At 36.1% G+C, this 27,502-nt stretch overlaps 1 protein-coding gene across 1 annotated transcript in view; it reads left to right on the forward strand.

Annotated features, from left to right (window-relative positions):
• The window catches only part of LOC140151396 (sialin-like), a 41,286-nt gene extending 16,296 nt beyond the window's left edge, over positions 1 to 24,990 (forward strand). The window contains exons 2-9 of the mRNA XM_072173725.1: positions 9,403 to 9,593; positions 14,636 to 14,875; positions 15,485 to 15,668; positions 17,213 to 17,337; positions 18,215 to 18,367; positions 20,011 to 20,143; positions 21,933 to 22,174; positions 23,767 to 24,990. Of these exons, the coding sequence (XP_072029826.1) occupies positions 9,403 to 9,593; positions 14,636 to 14,875; positions 15,485 to 15,668; positions 17,213 to 17,337; positions 18,215 to 18,367; positions 20,011 to 20,143; positions 21,933 to 22,174; positions 23,767 to 23,997 (1,499 nt within the window). The 3' untranslated portion in view covers positions 23,998 to 24,990. The remainder of the gene's footprint in view (positions 1 to 9,402; positions 9,594 to 14,635; positions 14,876 to 15,484; positions 15,669 to 17,212; positions 17,338 to 18,214; positions 18,368 to 20,010; positions 20,144 to 21,932; positions 22,175 to 23,766) is intronic.
• Positions 24,991 to 27,502: the final 2,512 nt, after the last annotated feature.

Raw genomic sequence — 27,502 nt, forward strand, 5'->3', positions numbered from 1 at the left:
AGGGGCCAAACCGACGGCGCTTCCGTATACCTATTTCCGTACAGCAAACACCGACGGCACTGAGGTATACCTTATTTGGTCATGTCACCAAATTAATGTAGGGAGGAAGGTATCGCTGTTGCCGTGCTACGGCGACGGCGTAAGCTTCTATACCTTTTACTGGGCTACACCGACGGCGCGAAGGTATCGCTGTTGCCGTGCTACAGCGACGGCGCGAAGCTATACCTTTTTACTGGGCTACACCGACAGCGCGAAGGTATCGCTGTTGCCGTGCTACAGCGGCGGCGCGAAGCTATACCTTTTTACTGGGCTACACCGACGGCGCGAAGCTATCGTTGTTGCTGTGCTACAGCGACGGCGCAAAGCTAGACTTTATGCGCATTTTGTAATGACTTGATCGAATAAATGTAATGAAGGGGAGGAAGGTATCGCTGTTGCAGTGCTACAGCGACGCCGCTAACCTATACCTTGCCATTGGGTGAAGGTACCGCTGTTGCCGTGCTACAGCGACGCCGTGAATGATTTTTTTATATTATTTGATTATTTAAAGAATAAAAATAAATGACCAGCTTGGTTTTAGGATTAAGCAACACATGTTTATTTACGCTTCGCCCGCCCAGGCCTGACTTAAAAGCCGTTAAAAAACTAATCCCTATTATTATATGCACGTATTGAATCATATATTTGCATATTGATACAAGTGATCGTTGGATTGTAGATGATTATGCTTGGGCGATCATGTACATATGATGCACATGTGAAATGGGGAGTTGCTTGTTTGTTGACAAGAGGAAATATTAAGTTAAGTTGTCATTGGTAAGCGCATAATGCACATAACTTAGTTTGCACCTGGTTGTCACTGGTTGGGGCATTTTATGAAGCAGCGTATACACTGGTTTATGTGATTTCATAATTTCCAGATATTATAAATAAAAACAGGACCGTGACCACTGAAAAGTTAATTAAAAAGAAACAGAACTTGCACATGTGAAATGGGGAGTTGCTTGTTTGTTGACAAGAGGAAATATTAAGTTAAGTTGTCATTGGTAAGCGCATAATGCACATAACTTAGTTTGCACCTGGTTATCACTGGTTGGGGCCTTTTATGAACGACGTATACATTGGTTTATGTGATTTCATACTTTGTAGTTGTTAGTTGTTATAAATAAAAACAGACCACTGAAAAGTTAATTAAGAAGAAAATGGTCATACAGTCCCGACTAGTTAGGTGAAAAAATAAGCATCATAAGACATTTTTTTTACAAAGTTCAACAAAACATTGTAAATGAAACAGAACTGTTATCTTCCATCTTTATTCAGACTAGCGGGACACCCGCGCTACGCGCGGGTCCCCGCTAGGTGAGTAAATGGGAGCGTTCACTAAAACGGGAGGAATTACTGAACAGGTAGAATCATTGAAAAGGTAAATTTCATTTATCTGAGTCTGACCCTCGTTAAGCCTAAGTTTCCATTTTAGTTTCTTTCTTTCTTTTAGTTTCTTCTACATGGGCCAATTTTGTTCCAATTTTTAAAAACATTTTGCTGCTAAGCTTGCAAATTTCCGTTACCATGTTTTTTATTTACTCAATCCCGTTCCCATTATTTTCTAAATCTGTCCTTTCTTACATTTCCCTGTTGACTTCATTTTTTATTTGCTGCTTAGCTTGTGATTTCCCGTTTTCATGTTATTTATTTAGTTCTGTCCTCAGTTTAATAGCTTTTTTATTTAAATCATCTAATTTTATTAGATTTTATTATTCTTTCCTTCTTTAGCTATTTTATTCCCGTTTTCATTTTCTTACTGTGACTAACTATAGGCTAACCCACATACTCGTAGGCCTACCTGTTTGTCCTCATTTTGTTTTCTTTTTTAATTACAGTAGGCCTACCTCTTCATGTTGTTTGTACTTTTTAACACACATCTTTTCCCCGTATTTATTACGCCTACGGTCGGTCGTTCACCCGTATTATCATTCATTGCTTGCGACTCTCGTCGTTTACGTAGCGACATGGCGTAGTGCTGCGTTACCAGCGCTATCGCTGCGCAAAGCGAGCAGCTTGGCATTAGATACGCCCGTACGACGCGCACGGGCTAGCTTGACAACTGACTCCCTTTTTTGTTTACCCAGCATAGCAACGTACCACATTTTCACTGATTTTGAGGCCAATTCTTGACCGTTTTCAACCAAATAAAGTTTAAACACGTTCCGTATATTCATCGATCTCCGTATGAATTTGGCGACATTTGGATCGAAACTGACGGAGCCTTTCCATGATACATAGATACATAGATACATAGATACATACAACATTTCCCTATTTATAGTAAGATTTGTATTGAACGTAAGAACGCGGTCAATGTAAAGTAAAGCTTGTGAGTGGTAGGGGCGTTTTATGAACGACGTATAATCATGATAATTTTTATCATTTAAGCCTATACTTAGCAAGGTCGTTTAAAAAGAAGAAATTTGGTACAAAAATCATGGAAATCGATAGTAGGGTTGTTGAGAAATTGTCATTCACGGCGATGTCGCTGTAGCCTGCAACAACGATAACCTTCCTCATAGGCATCGCATTAATGGGTGAATATTTATAAAGTTTTGTTTGTTTGTTTGTCAATTAATTCATTAATTATCAAACGGCGATGTCGCTGTAGCCTGCAACAACGATAACCTTCCTCATAGGCATCGCATTAATGGGTGAATATTTATAAAGTTTGTTTGTTTGTTTGTTAATTAATTCATTAATTATCAAACGGCGATGTCGCTGTAGCCCTGCAACAACGGTAACCTTCCTCGTGTGCATCATAATTTACATATTATACGGTAATTAATGACTGAGTATTGTTAAAAGTTAATGTTTTTATTTAATGTTCTTAAGTTAATTAATAATTCCTTTAAATAAGATAATTAATGAATAGAAACCGATCATTATGCAGATTTATGATTCCTGGCTGATTATGGGAAGCAAAGCAATAATTATGAATATTAATTAAATTTAAAATTTACTAATGTTCCTCTTCTTCATTATATAGTGGCATTATTAATTAAATTACTACAATGTTGTTTTGAATCTCTCTCGTTCGTTTATTTAATTTGCTAAATTAAGTGATTTATATATTGCACTGAGTTAATCCATACATCATTCAATGTAATCCTATCATCGAGTTTCGCGCCATCGGTGTAGCAGGGCTAAAACTAGGGTAGCTTCGGCGACGGTCAAATGTGGTAGGGTATAGTAAAGTTTAGCCTTTTCCTGTCTCAGAGCATGATTTTGCATTGAAACAGTGCAGAAAACTATTTGCTTGCTTGTCCTCCACCACGCTTGACTGACTTCAGCATATGTCACTTAGTTTGACCTATGTTGACCTAACTGTGCAAGGGCCCTAATAGGGCCCCGTGGAATCAATTTTTGAACAGTGGCACTAGCACTACTTTCGGGCTCTGTTGCTATTTAGTATACTATCCAGAGAGGTTGCGTCAGCAATTGAACGTCTCACGCTACGTGCTCAGTTCCTCGCGCTACGCGCTCTTAGTCCGTGAGGGCCACAGACTGCGGCTACAGTGGCACATGCATGACATAACTGTGACCTTTCACTTGTGCACGAAGAATGTATAACCAAAGCCGGCTTCTCCGTGCCTCTTCTATAGTCGAGAAGAGCTGCATTATTCATGTAATCCATGAGCAGAGGTGTTATTTCATCTGCATCGCTATTTGCTACGAAATATTGTCGCAAAAGTATGCAAACAAAACAAAACAAAATTGGCAATGTCATTTTGGTAGCAATTTCTCATTGTTTACAAGTAGAGAGGTGACCATATTTGCCGTTAGTAAACGGGTTTGGGTTAGGGTTAGGGCAGGGTTGTAGCTAGGCCAATTATTTCTATGCTCACATGCTTACGGCCGGGGGTCCAGGGGCCCGCTTAAGGGGTGTCACCCCCCTAAAAAAATTGTTTTTGTTCTTCTTATGATGAAAAGTCATTTATTAATTTTTTTTTTGTGCCGGGAGGGGCTTATCAAACAAGATCATGCAGGTTTTGGTTAGGATGGGTTACATAATTGTGGACTTTTTTTATTTGTGGTGTTTATTTTGTCTTTAATGCACTGCTTTCAGCTTATAACCACAAGCAAGCTGTGATAGCACCGTTGCTACTAACAAAGGTGCAAAAAACTAAATTTTGATGTGCTGATTTTTGCTGAATGAATTGCTAAATAGGCCTTTAATACGGTAATCACTCTGATTTACTTCCGCTAATGAGACCATTAAGGTAGCTCATTATACAAATATTGACTGCTACGAGGGGTATAGTCATGGTTTTGAGATCACCGCAGGCCTTAATTTTAACCATGCGGCATGCCCCGAATAAAAAGCAGTCAATATTTGTTTTATATACCAAATCTTAAGATTCTTGTCATCTGCTTGCTTAAAAGCATCGATTTTGGAAAGAGAAATTGATAGTTGCAATGTGAAAGGCACAGATTACAATCTGCGATTTCAACGTAATTGTAGCGCGCAAAAACATTAACGCGTGCGTCAGGGTTTTCTTTAAGCATTTTGCTGAAGGGGTATTTTCAAATTTTTTTGACCCTTTCAATTGTGAATTTTTCCTCTGAAGGAGTCAAAAACATTGCCCAAGAGGTATTTTTATAATATTATTTTTGAAGACATTTTTAACAATAAGTGTGTTTTTGGAGCCATAGGCGTAGATCCGGATTGGGGTGGTGGGGGGTGGGGAATCTCCCCCAATACTTTGCCAGGGGGATGGTCCATACAATTATCCCCCAATGTTGACGCCTGTATGTGGGTTTCTGACCAAATTAACCTCATATTTGGCCATTTTAGTCCCAAAAGTGCACATTTTTGCGTGCTTCTCGCGAATTTATTCCACTTTTGCACCATATTTCAACAGTTTAGGTTGGAAAAATTTTTCGTACCATAAACTTATTCTTTCTCCAAAAGGTGCTGGATTCACTATACTTCAAGACACCCCCCTAGTCAAAAAGAAATCTACACCACTGTTTGGAGCAGTGGCGGATCTAGAGCAGTCAGAAGGGGGTGGGGCAATTTTAGAAGAAAATAATAATATTTAAAGATGCCCCCTGAGAAGTAAGAAACTTTTGCAAAATGAAGATCTAATTGAAGCAATTTGATGGATCATTTTGGCAATATTAATGTGTAAAATTTTAGTTTAAAAAAGCCGAACATTTGTGAAATGAGCAATCCATGATGGAGTCTTTCGTGGACGGCAAGTTTTCCCTATTATAGTAGGCATATAAATTGTGTTAAACATAAATTGGCAAATGTCGAAAGCAGAAGTGAAAGTGGTCATTTGTTTATCAACTACGTAGGGTGATGTTCCCCCTTAGAACTTGGAAATTTTTGCAAAATGAAGACCTAATTGAAGCGATTTGGAGGACCATTACTGTGTAAAATTTGAACAGTTGAAAAGCTGAAAATTGTGAAATGCCGGTCCATAAAGCCTTTCGTTGTCCTACATCGGGAGTATAGGTCCTAAATGCCAAAAGCCGAGAATAAATACACAATATCGGGTATTTCTCTATTCAATTCTTGCAATATCTGAACGCGTACGTTTTCAAGATTTTGTACGCATTGGACTTTGGGACTAGGGATTTGAAGGAGTCAGAAAAGTGCCTGAACGCGTAAATACGTGTGTTTTGTGCGTTAAAGAAAACCCTGGCGTGCGTAATATCATTTTACGCTGGGACAAAGCACATGCAGAACTATGCCCGGAGAATAGTTAAAACCAAACAGATGGCGGGAATCTTTAGATGAGGTATATAATTCATATTATGAGGTATATAAAAGGCAGCCTTTTACTTCAACTTTTATATCTACTTTGATGATACTTGACAGGGTCCTTCAGTGATTGGATGGCAAGTGGTATCTGAATCATACCGGTATATGCATGGTGCAGAGTCCAATGTCCAAAGTGATCAGTTAGTTGTGATTTAGTGATAATAGACCGTACCTGAGACAGCTCCTGGGGAGATCAGGATTGAAGGATATAGTTATAGCTATGCATTGAGAATGAACAGTGGCAGCACCACAGGAGGGGGCATGGGGAAAATGCCCCCCAGTCAGAACTCTTGCCCCCCTGTTCCCCCCAGTAGGCCTAAAAACCAAAAATTACGAAAATTTCCACTTTTTTTGCGGCAATTTTGCTCAAAATTGGTTGATTTTACCCCCCCCCCCCTGTAATTCACTTTTCCCCCTCAAATTCCTGGCAACGCCACTGAGAATGAATAACTTTGAAATGAAATAGGCAATGATGTTTTTAACAAGTTCAATCCATTAGGGTATACATGTAGTAACGTTGCAAGCTTGCATGGTAATCTTTATATTCATATTTACTAACTGTTTTTATTTGTATTGATTTGCAATCACCTGACCATTAAAGACATATTCAGGGCTACTAGATTTTGAGCCTGATAACCCATGAGACAAGATAATCAGTGATGGACATAATTGGACACAGTTTCTACTCCACCTTTCACCTGTGTGTAATATATATTTTTATTCAAAGATTTTACGTTTATAATTCTTATCCTTGCATTGCAAGCAAATTTGAAATATACGACCGCTTTTTATGGCGATAGTAGGCCTATATGTACTACTTCCAAGCTCTTTTCAGATGGTGTATACAAATATAAAATATATGATTTAGTGCACCTTTGTTATAGGCAAAATATCTAATTCTCGATCATGAGAGGATGTACCTTCTGCATCAGCATACTTTTTGTGGAATAACACAATTGCGTGACCTACATGACCGAACCTTGACCTTGCCTAGCAACAACCGTATTTGAAACTGTAATTGGCCAATTCTCAAAAGTTGTATTTGCGCTGTAAGCGTGTAGTCTTTGCGTAGTACGCTTGACATAAATATATGTACATCAAGTTGGCTCTCATGATCGAGAATTAGATCATTTATGTATGGTATTATATTTACTTTTTGCGCTTTTCATGGTCAAACAGGCAGCTGCAAATTGTTAACCCCACAAAAATACAGGATACACATACACACACACCCCGAGGATCGTACAGTATTACAACCGCAGGCAGGGGCTATTTTAGGCGGAAAAGGTCACTGCACGTTAGCAAGTGTAGTTACTTTTATCACAGTGCCCAGTGCATCAGAGTGGGGGTAGCTTGAGTTCCCCGATCGGTACGCCCCTGCTCTCGTCCCGAGGCATTCCCTACCGAAAAATACAGGGAGAAGCGGAGAAACTGTCGGCGTCACCGGCAAATTTTAACAATGTTCAAGAGTCTTTATAAGGCAATTTTAGTTGAATAAAAATATCGTTTACTAAGAGGAAAACTATACTCATTTTTACGTAGGATTTGTGAGTCGATCTTATTTTGCTAAAAACTTCATGGCATTTGACCGGTTGACATGTGAATGAATAGAAATATTTTAAGCACGGACTTGTAATTCTCACTGCACGGATTTGTAATCTCACTGCACAAACGTGCCAGGACCCAGCAAACACAAAACGTTTTCGACATCATTCGCAAAAGGTTGTAAAAGGTTGTCAGAAAACGTTTAAATGTCGGGTTATATAAAGGGTATATTAAGAGTATAAAAGCGTTTCCATAACCTTAAAAAACATTTTTGATAATCTACTGCTCAGCAAACAAAAATGTTTTTCAAAAAACGTTTAAATGTCGGGTTATATAAAGGGTATAAAAACGTTTGAATAACATTCCAAAAACATTCTTGAAAACTTGATACAAAACATTCAAAACAGAATGTTATTTTGGGGTTGAAAAAATATTTTGCAAAAAATGTTTGCCCAAAATATTTTAAATAACGTTTTAAAAACGTTTTCATGACCTTTATATAACCCGACATTTAAAATGTTATTAAAAGGTTTTGAAAAAAACATTTTAAGAACATTTTTGTGTTTGCTGGCTTCAAATATTTTAACATAATATTATATAAGCGTTTACAAAATATTTGGCAAATATGGTTTGCAAAACTATTTATACTGTAGTAGTGTGTTTTCATACAAAACGTTTTAAAAGCGTTATCATGACCTTTATATAACCCGACATTTTAATGTTATTAAAACGTTTTTACCTAAACCAAAAGCCAAAATATAACTTATTTAAAGCGTTTTTAAAACGTTTTTGTGTTTGCTGGGGAGGCACGTTAAAATAGCCCCTGACCGCAGGAGTAACATGCATGGTCGCTACTAGTAAATTCCAATTTTCTATGCTTTACCTCACTTGTTCGGCTCAAAATTAAAAGGGGGCAAATTTGACAGTAAAAGCTAACATTTTATGGAAAATAAATACTAATCTATTTTTACAGAAATGTTATAATATGGCTTTAATTCTTGCACTTTTCATGGTCATTGGTCAAGCAATATGCACACAGCCTGCTGGTGGTTAAAGCTGAAAGCATTGTATTAAAGACAAAATAAGACATTTATAATATCTTTACCTAAGTATAGATATAATGATTCAAGATTAAAAGAAGCTTTCCAATATTATTTATTTCCAATATTTTGAAGTGCACCATCATACGTCATGACCTGTGTATGTTGACCTGAGTCATAAGCTATAACTGAACTCTGCACTAAACCATAAAATGTTTGTAATGTTTTAATTGTTTGAAACTTAAATCATGAACATCGTAAGTTATTTGAACAAAAAACAGAAACATTTCGTTTTGATTAATTTACCATCAGTGAAAGAGGTCTGAAACAAAAAAAGTGATACATAAAAAGCTGTAAAGTGTAAAATTGTAAAGTGTTTTGGCCAAAAATTTCATAAATGGCCCCGAAATGGCTGTATTTTTCAGTGAAGATGAAAAAAGTAGCAGCAAAACCCACTCACCTGATGCAGAACTAATCAGTCTATGTTTCAAACTTTAAAGCAAGAGAATACATGCGCATCTTGATTTGTACCAAAATTCCTTCCTTGTATCTATTGTTATGCAATACTGTAAAACCCCGTCTACAAGCATATATAGTGTTTTTTATGAAAGCTTAATTAATTCGAAGCAAGCGTAAATATACCAATACAATAGATTGGTCTTAAAATAATATGTGTTTGCATATGCTTGGATCCGTAATTTATTTGTTCAAACTCCATAATGGTGCCTGGATTAATGTAGCTTTCATCAGAAGCACTCTATATGCTTGTAGACGGGGTTTTACGGTATGCCTATTACTTTGCGGTATGGAATTTCGGTACAAATAGACTTCCAGTAGAGAAACCTAGGATATGCGTATTGATCAAATTGAGTTTTTGTATTATACCAAAATATCTTACGGGGATTTACATCTTGTCAATCATGACATAAACATAATAGTAGTACAAGCTGGCAGGTTTTTTAATATTTTTGTTTTCTGGATATTTTCATATTCTCTTAGTTCCAGGATGCATTGCAACTCGACATGTGCTGGTTCTCCTTGCATTTCTGGGATTCTTAAATGTGTACATGATGAGAATCAACCTTAGTGTGGCAATAGTAGCAATGACGGATGACAACAACAAAACCATCACACCTATACATCACAATGAATGCCCAGGACCATTTCTCAACAGTACAAAGAAACCTAAGGTAAGATATTGATGAGGAGTGCTTGCTCAGAGGGCATACATATATGTCACGATTTTGGCCCAGCAAAGATTTGGTACACAAGAATTTACAATTCGGTATCACAGTTACCGTAGCAATTTGAAGAAATTTTGAGAAAAAATTAACTCTCCATGCAAAATTGCACTAGCCTATTTATAGACAGAACATGAAATAAAAAAGTGCTTAGAAATCATTATAAATTACTTAATATCTCACAACTGCGGTTGACTTGCAGGATTTAACATTACTAATCATGACCGATCCAAATTTGCACCAAACTCATGCAAATTTCCGCTCATTTTGATATTTAATTTAGTGAATGACGTACCTTTTTACCATGAATTGAAACAGACAGTAATATTAACCCCATGAAAACTACATGCCGATTGGCCAAAATGAATTTTGTGTCCAACTTTGAACCGATCAAGGAGGGTATTAATAAGATCATCTGCAAATGCAAGTTTGACCATAAATAGTTTAAAGCCTATAGCCACAATTGGCAATTGAAATGAGCATTTCAAGTTATCAACCAATCAGAAATGTTGTTAGATGACCAGTAGCGTCCAGGGGGTTAAGGGCACTCAATCATATTTCTCTTTGGTAGTGTGAGATCTTATGGCCTATATTTAGTCTATAATTCCAAATTATATATTCGCATTAAACAATTCATTGACGCCATTACTGCTTGTAAACAGGAAGTTTGGAATGGTGACCTCCATGCTGTAGATGGTCTTCCTGTACTTTTGATTGGGACAGGAAACTGTGACCAATTTTAGAGACTCCTGTTATAGAATGAACTAGCTATGTAAGATTTAAGTAATGACAATTCTCAACAAATTCTTTCATGTGTGTCTGGTCCATCACCTGTCACTTGGTAGTCTTGTAACATTGTAATGGTGGGGCCATGGCCATTTGATGAATTATTTAAATAGAATTAATTAATTAGATTAATCAATACTGATAGTGCACCTTTTGTTATAGGTGATACTGTATGGTGTCATTCTGGTCCACTTTTGGTGACACTTTTACACTTCACAGATTTCCACTTAAAATGGTTGTTTTCTTATTATTATTTTCTTATTATTGTTTTTGAAATTCTTAAAGGGGGGTAACCCTATTGGTTTGGGATATGGATTGTTTTTAAAATTACATATAATATCAAATATCGTCCCCTTTATGCAGCTTTGTGAAAAAACGAGAGCATTTTCAGCGTAAATGTGAATAAATAGCAAAATTTACAATCCAATATCTTGGTATGCGTGAACTGCATTCTGGGCAGGCGAGCAAAAACGTGTGCCGTAATTCCTGTTCGTCATGTGCTGTGCGTGTGTGGTTGCACTGACAACCAAGATCCAGCAGGTGCATGTTCCGATAGTGACATTTTCATTATACCACTCCCCATAACCGGTGTTTTTATGCTTGTCGTATCGTTCATGATAGATTTTGTGTATAAATTATGGCATAATGCAATAGCCAGTATTGAAAGCAAAACAGAAATACCCTGTACGACAATGCTACAAATGCCCGTATTGAACGGAAATTTTTTGTTTTTAAATCTTTTTCGTACCGATTCAGAAAAAAAAAGAAACAAAATATATTTCCCCTTGCAATATGTACATTTCAAATGAATGAAAAAAAATTGGGTTAAAAATGGAGAAGAAAAAGAAACCTGCCACCCGAAGTTTGAACAGGGTACCTCTTGCATTAAAGGTGCATAAAAGCATAACACGCTAACCAACTGCGCCAATCAGCCTAGCCCGCTACCACCATCTTGGATTTTTTAAAACTTTATAGTATCTGAAGTCTCTTCAGCAGTTAGTGTGGTTCGCTCTTTTCACACAATGTGAATGACGCGAAACCAAACTAGCTATTGAGGGGACTATAATTATACTACAATAAGCCTGTCCAGAATTCAAGAAATTGGTTATTTCAAAATAGTAAGCTTATGTAGCTTTAATTAACTGTCATAAGCAGTTCTATGCAAATGTTTCACCAAACATAAACATTCAGCCTATTAGATAGAGAAAATAATGTGCAGAGTAAACATTTATTTAATTTTTATGCCTCCACCGCGAGGCATACTGTTTTTGCAATGTCCGAGCTTCCGTGCTTCAGTGCTTCCGTCCGGATGCTGTATCTCGGGCATGAATGGGCGGATTGACTTCAGAATTTCAGGATAGGTGGGTCATGGTCAAAAAACGCTGGGCACTTTTTTTTGGATGCGGTTCAAGGTCATATACTGAGGTCAAAGGTCAATCTGAGCTCAAATGAGTAAAAATGGTCATATGGGCATCCGTCCGGATGCTGTATCTCGGGCATGGATGGGCGGATTGACTTCAGAATTTCAGGATAGGTGGGTCATGGTCAAAAACGCTGGACACTTTTTTTTGGATGCGGTTCAAGGTCATATACTGAGGTCAAAGGTCAATCTGAGGTCAAATTAGTAAAAATGGTCATATGGGCATGTAACTTGGTGGGTACAGTCACCATGTAGAGCTCAATTTTTGGAAGGTCATTTTGGGGTCATTCAGGGTCACCCAGGGGTCATCTGAGGTCAAATTAGCAAAGACTGTCGTATGGGCATGAAATTTGGTGGGTACAATCAACATTTAGAGCCTAATTTTTGGAAGGTCATTTCGGGGTCATCCAAGGTCATCAAGGGGTCATCTGAGGTCAAATTAGTAAAAACTATCATATGGGCATAAAACCTGGTGAGTACAGTCAACATTTAGAGCCAAATTTTTGGGAGGTAATTTTGGGGTCATCTGGGGTCACCCAGGGTCATCTGAGGTCAAATTAGTAAAAACTGTCGGATAGGCATGAAACTTGGTAGGTACAGTCAATATTTAGGGCCAAATTTTTGGAAGGTCATTTTGAGGTCACCAGAGGTCACCCGAGGTCAAATTAGTAAAAACTGTCGGATGGGCATGAAACTGGGTACAGTCAACATTTAGAGCCAAATTTTGGGAGGTCATTTTGGGGTCACCAGGGGTCATCTGAATTCAAATTAGTAAAAACTTGTGAGTGCCACACCGCTCCCTTTGGTGGAGGCATCACGGTCGATGCTGTGCGTCGAAAACCGTGACATCCGAGAACCGCGGTCCATCTAGTTTTGTTATTGTTCTGAGCAATATTAATAGTCAACATTAATGGGTATATTTTCGCGGGAAATTTTCTGGACACGTGATCAATGCGTATCAATGTGAGTGTAACCTCGAGCCTGATCTCTGACCCCCGGGGGTGACCTCGCTATTCAAGTCTTAGTAATTTTGAATTGGAATAGTATTCTTGGCCGCAATTTCGATAGAAATTCATGTATTTCAAATTTATTGAATATCATGTAATCTTAATTTCTTCACAATATCATCAAAACGTAATTTCAAAAATATCTACCTACGGAAAAAAATATCTATCTACGGAAACTCTTACCATAATTAGCTACTTGCACGGTTCCGCCATTATGCACTATATGCGGGGAGAGCCTCGAACTGGCAGCATACATGAATGGGAATTGAACTAGTCATAACGTTCTGTGTAAGGTTACATAATTCTCCCTTTCATGTATGCTGCCAGTTCGAGGCTCTCCTCAAGACATAGTGCATAATGGCGGAACTGCAAGTAGCTTAATATTTTAACTTGCGACAAGTTACTTATTTTGCAACAAAGGAGGAATTCTTTCTATTCAAATACATTGGAAGGCCACCCGCTGTGCTCGGGTCACATCCCATAATGCTATTATGTCTGCGCCCATGAGTATCACATGTCCAGAAAATTTTCCTGTGAAAATTTACCTATGACAACATTATCTTTGGAACTGTAAGTCATGGAATTTTCGTCGAAATAGCTGCATATGTTGCATAAACAGTCACCATAGGCTATTTAATAAAAGGTACTAAATTTAATGCCCACATGACCCATGGGTGCCGCCATACCAAGACCACCAAGTGATCAGTAGATGTGCTATAATGATAAGAGATAAGAATTTTTCAGACAAATATCATCAAAATTGCTGAAAATGTATAAGGCAACTTAAAATTGCACATTTTTTAGTATGTTTTCAAGAACTAAATTTTGAAAGTTTTTAACAACAGGAAAAAAAGTTATTGATGGAAACTCTTACAATAATACTACAAAGTTGTAATGTCAGCTGTAATGTCAGTACCCATCTGGTCATGTGGGCATTAAATTAAGTGCCTTTATTTAAATACCCTAAGATGACCCAAGATGACTGATAAAAGGAAATTCAAATTTGGATGATGCTTGACAAATGACTCATTTTGCTTAAAGGCTCATTCAGTGATTTGCTCATCCGGACAATTGTAAAAATCATCAAAATTCAGATTTTGGTACCTTTGTCATTGTCATAGATGTGCAAACATAGTAGTGGTTCAGCCGAAAGCTGTGTATTTAAATCAAATCTGTAATTTATATACTGACAGTATATAAATTAGCAACATGTATTTGAATGTATTTGAATTCCAAATTTTTCATTTCAAAATATAAAATGACAATTTGAATGACTTATCTTTTTAAGGGGGTACTACACCCCTGCCAAATTTTGTGCCTATTTTTGCATTTTTCTTTAAAATTATAGCGCATTGGTGACAAGTAAGATATGTATATTATAGGGGCAAGGACTACAACTACTGCATTGGAAATTTTATTTCAGCACAGACAACAGTTGTGGAGTTACAGTCAAAAATGAGGGAAAACCAATATTTGATCAATAAATCAATAACTACTGGCCTTGAGTTGCTGAATTTTCAGTGCAGTAGTTGTAGTCCTTGCCCCTATAATATACACATCTTACTTGTCACCAATATGCTATAATTTTTGAGAAAAATGCAAAAATAGGCACAAAATTGGCCAGGGGTGTAGTACCCCCTTAAGCAATTTATAATATGCGCTGGAATCACTGAATGGGACTTTGATCGCATCAGTACGGCATCACATATTACTATTTGCCTCAAAGAAACTTCAAGGTATCGGAGTGTTCACAATATTGTCTGTTTTATCTCATTCAGAGTACAGCTAAAACATTCCCATGGGACGAGGATACTCAGAACCAGATTCTCAGTTCTTTCTTCTATGGTTACATTCTCACACAAATCCCTGGTGGGTGGTTTGCAAGCAGATTTGGTGGCAAGTGGATCTTTGGTTTAGGAGTTCTTTGTACTTCCTTCCTAAGCTTGTTGACACCATTGGCTGCTTCAGCAGGTGTAGGATGGTTCATTGCACTCAGAATTCTTGAAGGAATTGGTGAGGTAAGGAGATGAAAATATGTATCATTTTGCTATAATTTCAAAGGCCTGAACCCAGATAAGTGTGATATTATTTAAGCATAATTTCCTCACATTTAAAACTCTGTTACAATCAAGTCATACATTTTCTATATAATTATGATATTTGCCACCCCACAAACAACAGTTTTGGTATAGGTGACCTGCTTGATTTTCTGCAGTAAATCGACCAAGAAGAGCCTGTATATTCTAGAAATAAAGAACTTTTGCAAAATCCTTAGATCCACTTGAGCAATTTTGAGAACACATCAAAAAATCACTGATATAAGGGGGTTCCTGCCAAAAACTGCTTTTGTTGCAAACCCCCATATATCAGTACTTTTTTTGATGATTTTTTGATGTTTTCTCAAAATTGCTCAAGTGGATGTAAGGTGTTTTGCAACAAAGATCTTCAAATACAGGGTTTTGGTAATACATCATTCCCCTGAACTTGGAGAATCAAATAGACCTCAAATCTCATAATATTGGTAAATATTACTATTTCTGTGTTTAGACATTGAGGAAGTGATCAACAGAGCACATTAACCACAACAAGCAAGCATAACACGCTTGTTTTTCACTTTTGATTTCCAGGGTGTGACATACCCCGCTATGTATGCCATCATGGCTCACTGGGCACCCAAATATGAACGCTCAAAGATGCTTATTACAGCTACGTCAGGAGGCATCTTCGGAACTGTAATTGCCAATCCAATTGCTGGAGTGATGTGTGATTCCAATTTTCTGCAAGGATGGCCATCTGTGTTTTATTTATCAGGTAAGTGCACGGATTCTGGACTTAAATGTGTGACACAATCAAAAGGTATGAGTCTTTTGTTGACAAATTTCAATTTAATTTTTGTCTATTATTCATTCACATAATGCTTTGCGTGCTAACCGTAGCCATCCACAAAAAAGTCGCAGTTTTGAGATATTTTCTCAAAATATCAAGAGTTATCTTGAGAACAACTGTACCGATACCAGGGTTGTTTGTACTCATTTTAATGCTTTTTTCATACTGATTCCAAATATAGACATGATAATTTACAATAATTCAACATCAATATTGATGATGTTAGACACATTACTCTTGAATTGATAGTGTCACATATTGTTGTCTGTTTCATGTAATGACACATCTGGCGTTTTTGACATTTTTGTAAAATTTGGCAGAGTAAATAAGTAGACAACACTCTCCAAAATTACTAAACCCTGGTTTTGGATATTGCTTAATTAGTGAGATAATAATTAATAAATTTGGTTGTAATACTTTATTTTAAATTGTCTGTTTCACATAACAATGTAGCTACTATATGGTGTCGTATCCGCATAAACATGATTGACGCCTTTTCACATAATTGGTCAAATTTCAAGGTCATATCAATCAGGGTTATCTGAGGTCCATTTTTTGGTTTTGGTAGGGACGTGCCACTGAGAATTTGAAAGTGGACCCATAAATATACCAATTTTTCAAGAAATTTGGACCCATTGATATACCAAAAGTCAAAATTTTCGGCCGAATTTAACCCAAATTGTCTTAGTTTTTACAAATTTTCCCAAAATTTTGGGAAAATTTTGGCTAAATTAAGGAAAATTGGGCTATTTTCCGAAAAAATTGAGAACATTTTGAAAAAAGGACCCATTCATATACCAAAATGGGCTTTGAAAAAGGGGTCATTGATATACCAAAAGGCTGAAAATGCTACCCATATTTATGCACGCCCCCCGTATGGTCATTTGTACTGAGTACCCCCGGAGATCATCATAAGTCGTTTGAGGTAAAAAATAGTAAAGATTGTTACATTTTCATGACATTTGTTGCTTCTGATTGTCAAAAATGGATTTTTTTTCCAAGGTCATCTGATGCCAATGTAGTTAAGATTGTTGAAACTAAAGCAGTATTCAGACTTTTTATTTACGCACAATATTGTATGCAACATATCTCGTTGTTTAATCTATTGCCATTCTATTTCCAGTAATGTTTAAGTTCTAACGAATGTTTGATGACGTAAAATCGATAATATATTTCTACTAGATATTACATGTAACTCATATCGATTTTTCGTCATCAAACATTCGTTAGAACTTAAACATTACTGGAAATAGAATGGCAATAGATTAAATAACGTAGATATGTTGCATACAATATTGTACGTACAATACTCGGAGTCTGTGGAGCGCTTTACAATGTTCTAGGTGAGCGTGAAAGCAGGTGAGGTGGTTTGAGAACCGCCTCGTTTACATTCTTTTACCTGTTATGTAATGCAATGCAATGGTCAATGCAATGTTCATAATGTGGTTGTGTGGACTTTATATTTATAGGTGCTCTGGGTTTTATATGGTTTATATTTTGGGCTCTTCTCATACATGACACTCCAGCAAAGCATCCAAGAATATCACAAGAAGAGAGAGAATATATAGAGAAAAGTATAGGACCAAGACAGATGGTAAGTTGATACTTTAGGGGTGTATCTATAAATTGGTATTATTATTCGATGCATTTTATGTGACATGGTTAAAAAGAATGAAAACCATTAGCCGCTAGAAGAGTAAGTAATTTATAATCGCAACTGTTTCTATAAATAAATGAATTATTTGTACTAAAAATAGCTTCACTAAAACATATTAAAAGAACATATATTGTTCCAACAAGAATCTCACAAGACAATTTGTATATGTGACATGATCTGGTCAAAGGGGGCCAAAGGTGGCAAATTTGAAACTGAGATAAAGGTAAAAATATTCAGTAAAAAAATAATAAAATACAAAAACAAGAAAATAGACATCAAAAAACTTCATAACTTTTGAACCAAGTATGCTAGACTTTTGATGTTTTCAGTAAATAATTTTCAAAAATGCCTCCTTTGGCCCCATGGACCAGATCGTGTATGTTTGTCTTTAAAAGCGCTGTTTTGGTTAAATTCAAAGGTCTTTTGGAACTGCGCAGTCAGAATACAGGGTTTTTCCGGGGGAACACTACCCACATTGTTATTTGTCATTCGCCACCCCTATTTTCAGCCTACATGAATGCCTCAATACATTTTCCACTTGCCGATTAGTTTCGGGGGCCCAACTTCTTGACCAGATTAAGACGCACAATTTTCTATTATATTTGATAACTTGCATAGGCCTATCTTTGACCATAACAAACAATCATGGCTAATTGTCTATGCTCCCAAGTCCCAAGGCTGGGGTTGAGCAAATTTGGAAGGATATGACGTTGTGCTCCCTCTAATGCAGAAGTTTTCTTGATAACTCGGGCATTAGGATTGCAGGACCTGTTTCCATTTTTTTAATTATATTTTCTTTTTTCTTAATTTCTAGACTTCCATGCGTGTACCAATAGTTAGCATCCTGACTTCAGTTCCAGTTTGGGGTATTATTATATCATTTTTTTGTACAGCGTTTGGTGGATATATTCTTCTAATAGATCTACCAAATTACATGAAAAATGTGCTCAAATTTGATCTATCACAGGTAAGAAATTATCACAGGTTAGAAGTATTAAAAATTAGAGTGTGAAATATAAATATTCAGATTCTGTTACCCAAAATGGGCAATATGCGGATTGCTCTCTCTCCCAAAACGTTTTGGGCACAAGTGAACCTTAAAAAAGAACATTGAATACAATCCAAAGCTTCAATTTGTTATGAAAATGCATGCAAAGTGCACAAAATACTGTAATGTAACTATTTTGGTGCACATCTTTGATGTGTTAAAAGGCACTAAAGAATTTGTCAGTTTTAATCATTCTTAGAGCCATAATGTGCATTTTGCTCACAGCGACACCCTCAATTTTTCTTGAATTTCTACTTTTTTCACAATTGTAATACCCAATGATGTACTTAAATACCCCGTGAAAGACTATGTCTTATAACTTTTATAATAAACCTGTGATCCTGGGTTTATTCGTCAACCATTGGAATACCAGATTGTTGAACCCTGGTATCGAACTCTGTCAAACAGAATCATTGACATATTTATGCATCCATGTGTGAAGCTACAGGGTGTTCAGAAGCTCAGCCTAGACCCATTGATACACACATTGCACGATATATGTTTATAGGCGCTGGTATGAAATCACAATTCTCTATTTTACCTTATTTGCTCAGCCTGAAATGAACATATCTGATAGTGAAAACTAACAATATTGGGGAATCTATTTTCAAAACACCATTTTGAATTTATTTTCAAAACAGCATTTTGCGTAAACGTTATCATATTTTCTACCAGTACCATACAAACAACAATTTTTTGGTAGGTAAACTGCTTAGTTTTTCACAGTGGTACATCAAAGACTATAATAAATCCTACCATCTTAGATCACATGGGCTCTTTGATGTCACACCATTCAATATAAAACCACAAAGATGTGCCCCAAATTTCAGAAATTGTGAAAAAACTTTATGTTTTTATGGTTAAATGTTGAGAAAACCATCATCAGGCCATAGATATCACACAAAAGAAACAGACACATCATCAGCCCTCTTTTCAAGGTTTTTGTTCCATTAAAAGGGCATTTCGTGATCCACAGCATCATCTCCCACTTTTCTCAAAAAAGTTGAGATTTTTATATCACTGGAAACCTCTGGCTACATAATGTTTATGTACAAAATATTTCTTGCAGATTAATTCGTTTAGCAAAGATATCATGAAATTTGAATTTCGTTCTGGTATACCAGAACGAAATTACAACACATTGTCTATGGAGCAGTGCAATATACATAATCATGCATAACTCGCAAATGCAAAATCGGAATCAACTGAAATTGTGGGAATAAGCTTTTTTTCGTGGATATCTACTGAAAAATGTCATTAAAAAAAGATGCTAGGATCACAAAATACTCCTTTAAATCAACCCGGTGTGCTTCTACAAATAAAAATACTGTTGTTCTTTTTTACCAGTTGTGATGTGATATGTTTGGCTCATTAGTCGTTTGGAACTGTTTGATCTTAAACAACCCTTAAAGATTAGGTTCACCCTTTCTCTCCCTGCTCCCACCTGATACACAACCAAAGAGGGGGAATAGGTGGAGTGCTGATCAGTTAGGGTTCATTGCTAGCTTTATCAATTATATAATGTTCTTTATAATCTTTGATCTTGTGATTGCTTTTTTCAGAGTGGATTTTTATCAGCATTACCATTTGTTATAATGTGGCTATTCTACATCATTGGGAGTTTTATTGCAGATTTTTTACGACAAAATGGGTATCTTTCTACTGTAAAAACTAGAAAACTCTTCAATAGTTTAGGTATGTTGGAAAGGTGTTCATTTACATTGTTGTCTGCATTACTGTACTATTTCACAAAATATAAACACAGAAAATCAAATTAAATATTGCAAAATTTATTACCCAAATTCAACAGTATGTACTACATGAATTGGTAATGATATGGGAATTATGTGTTGTCAAATACTGTAACTTATTAATTTTAGACTTATTAAATTACATCTGGAACCTCTAGACCTCATCAGGTAACTTGTATATATTAAGTTCCAGGATTACTTACAATGGCAAATTTGGATGACTGACAAAATGTTACACATTGAAGAAATATGAAAGGTGATTTTCAGAATTATCAAGATGCAAAAAAGAAAAAGAAATGTTGTTTTTTTAATTTTAAATTTGGTGGCAACACTCTCGACCCACAGTCAGAATTAATAGGTAAATTTTCACGGGAAAATTTTCTGGACACGTGACACCCATGGGCGAGACATATTAGCATTATGGAATGTGACCCGAGCACAGCGGTGTTCTTCCAATGTATTTGAATAGGAAGAATTCTTCCTTTGAGGCAAAATAAGTTACTTGTCTTGAAGTTAATAATGTTATGGTAAGAGTTTCCGAGATAAATATTTTTTTCCGTGAGATAGATATTTTTAAAATTACGTTTTGATAATATTGTGAAAAAATTCAGATAACATAATATTCAATAAATTTGCAATGCACAAATTTCCATCAAAATTGCGGTCAGAAATACAATTCCAATTCAAAATTACTAAGACTTGAATAGCGAGGTCACCGCCGGGGGTCAGAGATCAGGCTCGAGGTTACACTCACATTGATACGCATTGGTCACGTGTCCAGAAATTTTCCGTGAAAATTTACCTATTAATGTTGACTGACCCAAGGGCTAAAAGCAAAAGTCCTATTTGATTTTTGGGAGTGGTCTTCTTTGCTTCTTTGTGTTTCTTGCTTTTAAAGCCATATTATAACATTTGCTGAGGAGAACGCCCTCAAAATTTTTTCGAGTTTCTGGTTTTTACACAATTGTAATGTACTTTAGTCAATAAAGATACTCTGCAAAAATCAAGACTTTAGGTGCTGTAGTTTTGTCAAAATCCAAGATTTTGAATAAAACAATGGAACCAGCGGTTTATTATTACGATGGAAATATTAGTCGAACACGTATGCATAATACGTACACGGCGTGCAGGATACACATGAACACACATCCCGAGGATTGTACGTATTACAACCGCGGGAGTAACATGCATGGGCGCTAGAAGTAAATGCCAATTTTCTATGCTTTATCTCACTTGTTCGGCTCAAAATTAAAAGGGGACATACCTTACAGTAAAAGCTAACATTTTATGGAAAATAAATACTAATCTATTTTTACAGAAATGTTATAATATGGCTTTAACTATGAGGGGCCAGCATGCTTTTTTATGCTTGCGCATATTGCATAGGTCTGGACCACAAACTTGTGTACCTCTTACAGGACCAACCTAGGAAAACAAACATAGTATAAAGATTGTCCATTCAATTCAATTGGGCCTTTATTTTGAAGAGTTTCCAGACACACACATGCATCACACAAGGTGGCGTTGAAAACTTTGAGTGTGCCCCCTTTTCCAAATTCCTGGATCTGCCACTGTACCCAAGGATACACTGTCTGTGGGGGGGGATTTGAAATGGGAGCTCAATTTTACAACTTTTCTGAAACAAGTTCATAGTTTACCTTACATAAATCTCTGTTTTTATGCTGATTTTGTTGTAATTGTTGTTCTCTATTTCATTTGTATTTTTCAACTAGGAACACTCATAGCTGCATTATCTATCGCCATGGTAATTTATGTAGGTTGCAATAAATACCTTGCCGTGATGTTTTTCTGCATCAGCAGTATAGGCTCTGGTCTATTCCAATCAGGCGCTACAGTGAATCACCTTGATATAGCACCAAAGTATGCAGGGGTAATCTTTGGCATTGCTAACATGGCTGGTAATTCCACAGGATTCCTGGCACCAACAATTGTAGGAATACTCACAGAAGGCAATGTAAGTAGGCTTAATAATTGATTTTAAGATATTGTGAGAATAGGTATGACTCCGCTTTTAGTATCAATGCAATTATTTTTATAGAATAAAAGTATTGTTTTGAAACCCAATCGGGCATGTCTCTATCACCTAATATTGGCCTTACATGGGAGATAGCCATAGCATTATTTTCAACAAGGTGACAATAAAAACAAAGGGGTCTTTGTGACTGCACATAATCACATCATAGTAACGAGTGCTCCACACTCCATCTAAGTACCATATTTGACCTAAATAGTGCTCCTCTCCTAATTAGTACCCCCTATGGATTCAAGAGTCTCAGTGCCCCTTTTCAATACCTGGTTCCTTACCCCCTTTGTTTTTATTTTCCCCAAAGACCCACTTTACTTATTTACCCCTACTTTTTTTTGTGTGTAAAGTCTTCGCCAAAAGACCGCATTTTCCAAATCCAGTTACAATAAAAATTTACCCTCGATTTTGGATTTTACAAAAAAGTATTGTATGAATAAAGACCGCACACAAAAGGCTTTTGTAAGTGGATTTTCAACCTTAGCATAATGTCAAAAGACCTCCATATTTTAGCATCTAGCCCAGAAATAGGCCTACCCTATTTTGTGATCGTTACATGCCCCCCAGACACCTATGTTTAGAGGTTAATGACTGCGCATCAGTTGTTTTGAGGGTATTGTGAAATATCTAAACATTGTGCTTTGGAACTGAGGAATATCCCTAGGTAAAAAAATCGAATAGCCCATTAAGGAAATACCGCTAGCGACCAATCACACTAGCACGCAATCATGCGATGTCCAAATACGGCGGCCAGCGTCCGCATAAATTTTTCGAACGCGTAACACGTTTTAGCTATGTCACGAGATGCGGTCATTATACTTTTTCAATAACCTGCATTTGCGTCCACGTATTTAAAAGTTATTATCTGTGATTGGATCGCACTTGCTGCGTATATTAATGAGGTTATGAATGAAAGTTGTGGCATAACATATATATCACTGTACTATTTGATATAGTTTTAGAACCTGAGTGTCTCTGTTGTGTTTGTTCAAAATCATGTAAAAAACTGAAAAATCATTGTTTTTTCCAGAGTTTCTTATTTTTCAGAAAACTTTAATTCTTATAACTGAATTTCGTAAAATGGCCATTTTGGACATGACATCTACTTCTGTTTCTAATATAATAAGTGTTAAAGTAATACCCTTAAGGGGGTACTACACCCCTGCTCAATTTTGTGCCTATTTTTCTCAAAAATTATAGTGCATTGGTGACAAATAAGATGTGTATATTATAGGGGCAAGGACTACAACTACTGCACTGCAAATTTTATTTCAGCACAGAAAACAGTTGTGGAGTTACAGTCAAAAATGAGGGAAAACCAATATTTGATCAATAAATCAATAACTACTTGCCTTGAGTTGCTGAATTTTCAGTGCTATAATATACATATCTTACTTGTCACCAATGTGCTATAATTTTTGAGAAAAATGCAAAAATAGGCACAAAATTGGACAGGGGTGTAGTACCCCCTTAACTAATTTGTTCAATTGACAGTTTTGTTCTTCTTTATTATTGATTGGCAGAATACCAAAGATCAATGGCAGATAGTATTCTGGATATGCTGCGCCCTCTATCTCTTGTCGTTTGTCACATTTGTATTGATGGCTTCGGGAGAGGAACAACCATGGGCCAAGAACGACCCAAATGGACCAGTCCTTGATGTGAATGTAGATTACAATACATCCCTTGTCTCAGATTCAGATGATCCGAATGAAATTAGTAAAAATATGTTGGGTAACTATGATGAGAGGTGAGGATCTGATGATGAATAACAAGTGTGGGCTTTTCCAGGGCTCTGACTCAATGTGGCTGGTTATCTTTTGCATGTTACAGATCCTGAATAAAACAAACCACTGGGAATCAGAAATTTGACACATATTGAGGCTGCCATAAAGATACATGCATACAGGTGGCAATTTTATAATATGCAAATTTATTTATGCCCTTAGCCAATGCAAATTACTCTAAAAAAATCACTAAAATATGTATAATAATGTGCAATTTTTTTAGTTAAAATCAAATCAACAATTGACAAAACTGGCTGATTTAGATGCTTAGAAAATACAACGTTTTAAAATGCAAAATCTGGATCATTTAGGCTGTAGTACATCTATGCAGTTTGGTATATCTTTGATAACGCACTTTAAAAGTGCCCAGTAATAATAGCAGAACAGGGTTTTTTTTTGGGGGGGTGCCTGAATTTTATTTTTTATATTTGTTTGTCACCATTTAATTATTACACAGCCGTGGCGTTAGTCACGGCTGTGTCTTTTTTTCTTACAGGTTCTTTCTTTCTTTCTTTCTTCTTTCTTCTTCTTTCTTCTTCTTTCTTCTGTCAACCATTACATTTGCTCTAGCACTCACATGCTTACATCGATTTTGACCTAACTTGGTCACAATGATCATTGACCGTGCCCCTACATGTCACATGAAACTCATGGGTCAAAGGTCACGCAGGGGTCACAGGGGTCAAAAACGTGATTTCAACTCAAAATGCATCTTCTCCTACAAATTATGTAGGACAGTGACACCACTTGCACACATGCATTGTAATTACCAAGTGTCTATGTGGTGTATACAGATTTGGGGTCAAAGGTCATTAAGGGGTCACTTCCGGTATAAAACGAAAAGCCTTAAAAAATTTTATTAGCTAAGTAAAACATAGCACAGTAACGGTATGTTCATATATGATCTGCAGTCACCCAATGTATATGTGGTATTTTTTTTTATTTGGGGTCAAAGCTCATTAAGGGGTCACTTCCGGTATAAAATGAAAAACCTTCAAAAATTTTTATTTGCTATGAAAAACATAGGACAGTAACGATGTTCACACATGATCTGCAGTCACTCAATGTATATGTGGTATTTTTTTATTCGGGGTCAAATTTCATTAAGGGGTCACTTCCGGTATAAAACGAAATACCTTTAAAATGCATCTTCTTCCACAGATTATGTAGGACAGTGACACCACTTGCACACATGCATTGTTATTACACAGTGTCTATGGGGTGTACACAGATTTGGGGTCAAAGGTCATTAAGGGGTCATTTCCGTATAAACCGAAATACCTTCAAATGCCCCTTCTGCCACAAAAAGCATAGCAAAGTGATGCCACGTGGACACGTGCATTGACATTAGCCAATGTCTATGGGGTTTTCATATATTTTGGGGTCAAATGTGATTAAGGGGTCACAACACGGCTGTGTTCGTGGTCTTAGACCACAGCTAAGTCTAGTTGTATACTGTGTTTGGAATTGGATCAAGTTCTCATGCCTTAAAAAGCAAGAGTATGTAGGGCAACCACTATTGTACACTCTCTTAATGTAAAAGAGTGAAAAAGTCACTCCCCAAAACAGTGAGAAGAGTGAAAGTCACTCCAAAGATTGGAAACCACTCCTAAAAGAGTGAAAATCACTCCTAAAAGAGTGGAAACCACTCCTAAAAGCGTGAAAATCACTCCTAAAAGCGTGGAAACCACTCTTTCAAGTTATGATATACAAGGACATTACTCGAAAAAGAGTAATGTCCCTTATATCATGCTAATATCATACCTTTGAAGAGTGGTTTCCTCTCTTTTAGGAGTGATTTTCACTCTTCTCACTCTTGTCATGCTTTAAATACATCAATATAGTCAAGTACTTGTATTTTTACTTTACTGAAGTAAATCTTAAACAGGGCAATCTAATGGAAATACTCTTGTATTTACAAATGTATATGAAGTTGTAAATGAAATGTTAGCTTTCTGTTAATAACATATCATGTACATACATACAGTGACCTCAAAATTGTGATACGAAGTTGTAAATGAAATGTTAGCTTTCTGTTAATAACATATCATGTACATACATACAGTGACCTCAAAATTGTGATACGAAGTTGTAAATGAAATGTTAGCTTTCTGTTAATAACATATCATGCACATACATACAGTGACCTCAAAATTGTGATATGAAGTTGTAAATGAAATGTTAGCTTTCTGTTAATAACATATCATGTACATACATACAGTGACCTCAAAATTGTGACATTCAAAAAGCAACTTTGTTCTTATTTTACATGGAAAAACGGTGGCATGATCGACAGGAATTATATAAATTTGTTCCTATTTAGTATTTACTCTTGAAATACAAATGAAATATTATACAGAAAGTGTAATTTTTGCACTTACTCCTTTACACTTGCTCATTTCATAGGTCAGTCTTAAGGAATGAGCAAGGAATCACTGGCCAATGAGATTGTCTGTTTCTTAGTGGGCCAGATAGTACAAGCGATCTGATTGGCAAAGTGCTTGTACTAGAGGCCTGAATATGAAATAAGCAATAAGTTGAATATTACTTAAGTATGTAATAAGTATTTTTGAAAGTTGAATTTTATTTCCTGTGTGTGATTTAACTTATTTGTACTAGTATATAACTTCTTATTGTTGAATGACTTACCTATTACTGTTGTACGCATGGGTTGATTTTTTTTAATATATATTATTTTAAAATGTAAATATATGTGCATTTGTATCTGCAAAATTTTATACTGTTAGTAAAATTATTCAATTCTTTGTGAACACAGAGAATATGGATTAAAATCAAAGATCCTAAAACTTTAGGATCTTTGATTAAATTTTAGGATCTTTGATTAAATTTTAGGATCTTTGATTAAATTGTAAGTAAATGATGGATGCACTTATGTGTAGCCAGCTCTGACAAAACAGTATTTCAAAGAAAAAGCCAATTATCATGTTATTAAGTCAGTAATTGCCTCACGAATTTTGTTATTCCCAATAAGGCCTAAAAAAATTGTTTGATAGGCGTAACCTGACCGACCCTAAATATAGGCCCAACCGTAGACTTTTTTTCTTACTTTTTTGCAGAAAAAATTAAAAAAGAAAAAAAAATGCCGACCAACCTACCCTAATTTTTTTTATGTTATGCCAATCGAACTATTTTTTTTAGGCCTAAGTGTCAAAACTTGTTGCTTCATTTCACACAGTCAACCAATGTACCGACTATTTGCACAAAACTAAAAATAAAAGCCAGGAAGTCAATGAAGAAAAAGAAAAGGGGAGATGAGAGAAAAAAATAAAAGAACGAATGAAAAAGGTTAGGAAAAAAAGAAAGAAGTGCACAAAATTTTCAGGTGCATCTTCTGTGTTCCTGTTAAGTAATTTTTAAAAATAATTCCATGCATATTTAGCAGCATTTATTATACAAAATTAATTCAGAAAAAATATAAATACAACAAATCTAACAAATCAAGTAGCTTTTT

Source organism: Amphiura filiformis, chromosome 4, assembly GCF_039555335.1.
Source record: "Amphiura filiformis chromosome 4, Afil_fr2py, whole genome shotgun sequence".
In the NCBI taxonomy this organism is placed as follows: Eukaryota; Metazoa; Echinodermata; class Ophiuroidea; order Amphilepidida; family Amphiuridae; genus Amphiura; species Amphiura filiformis.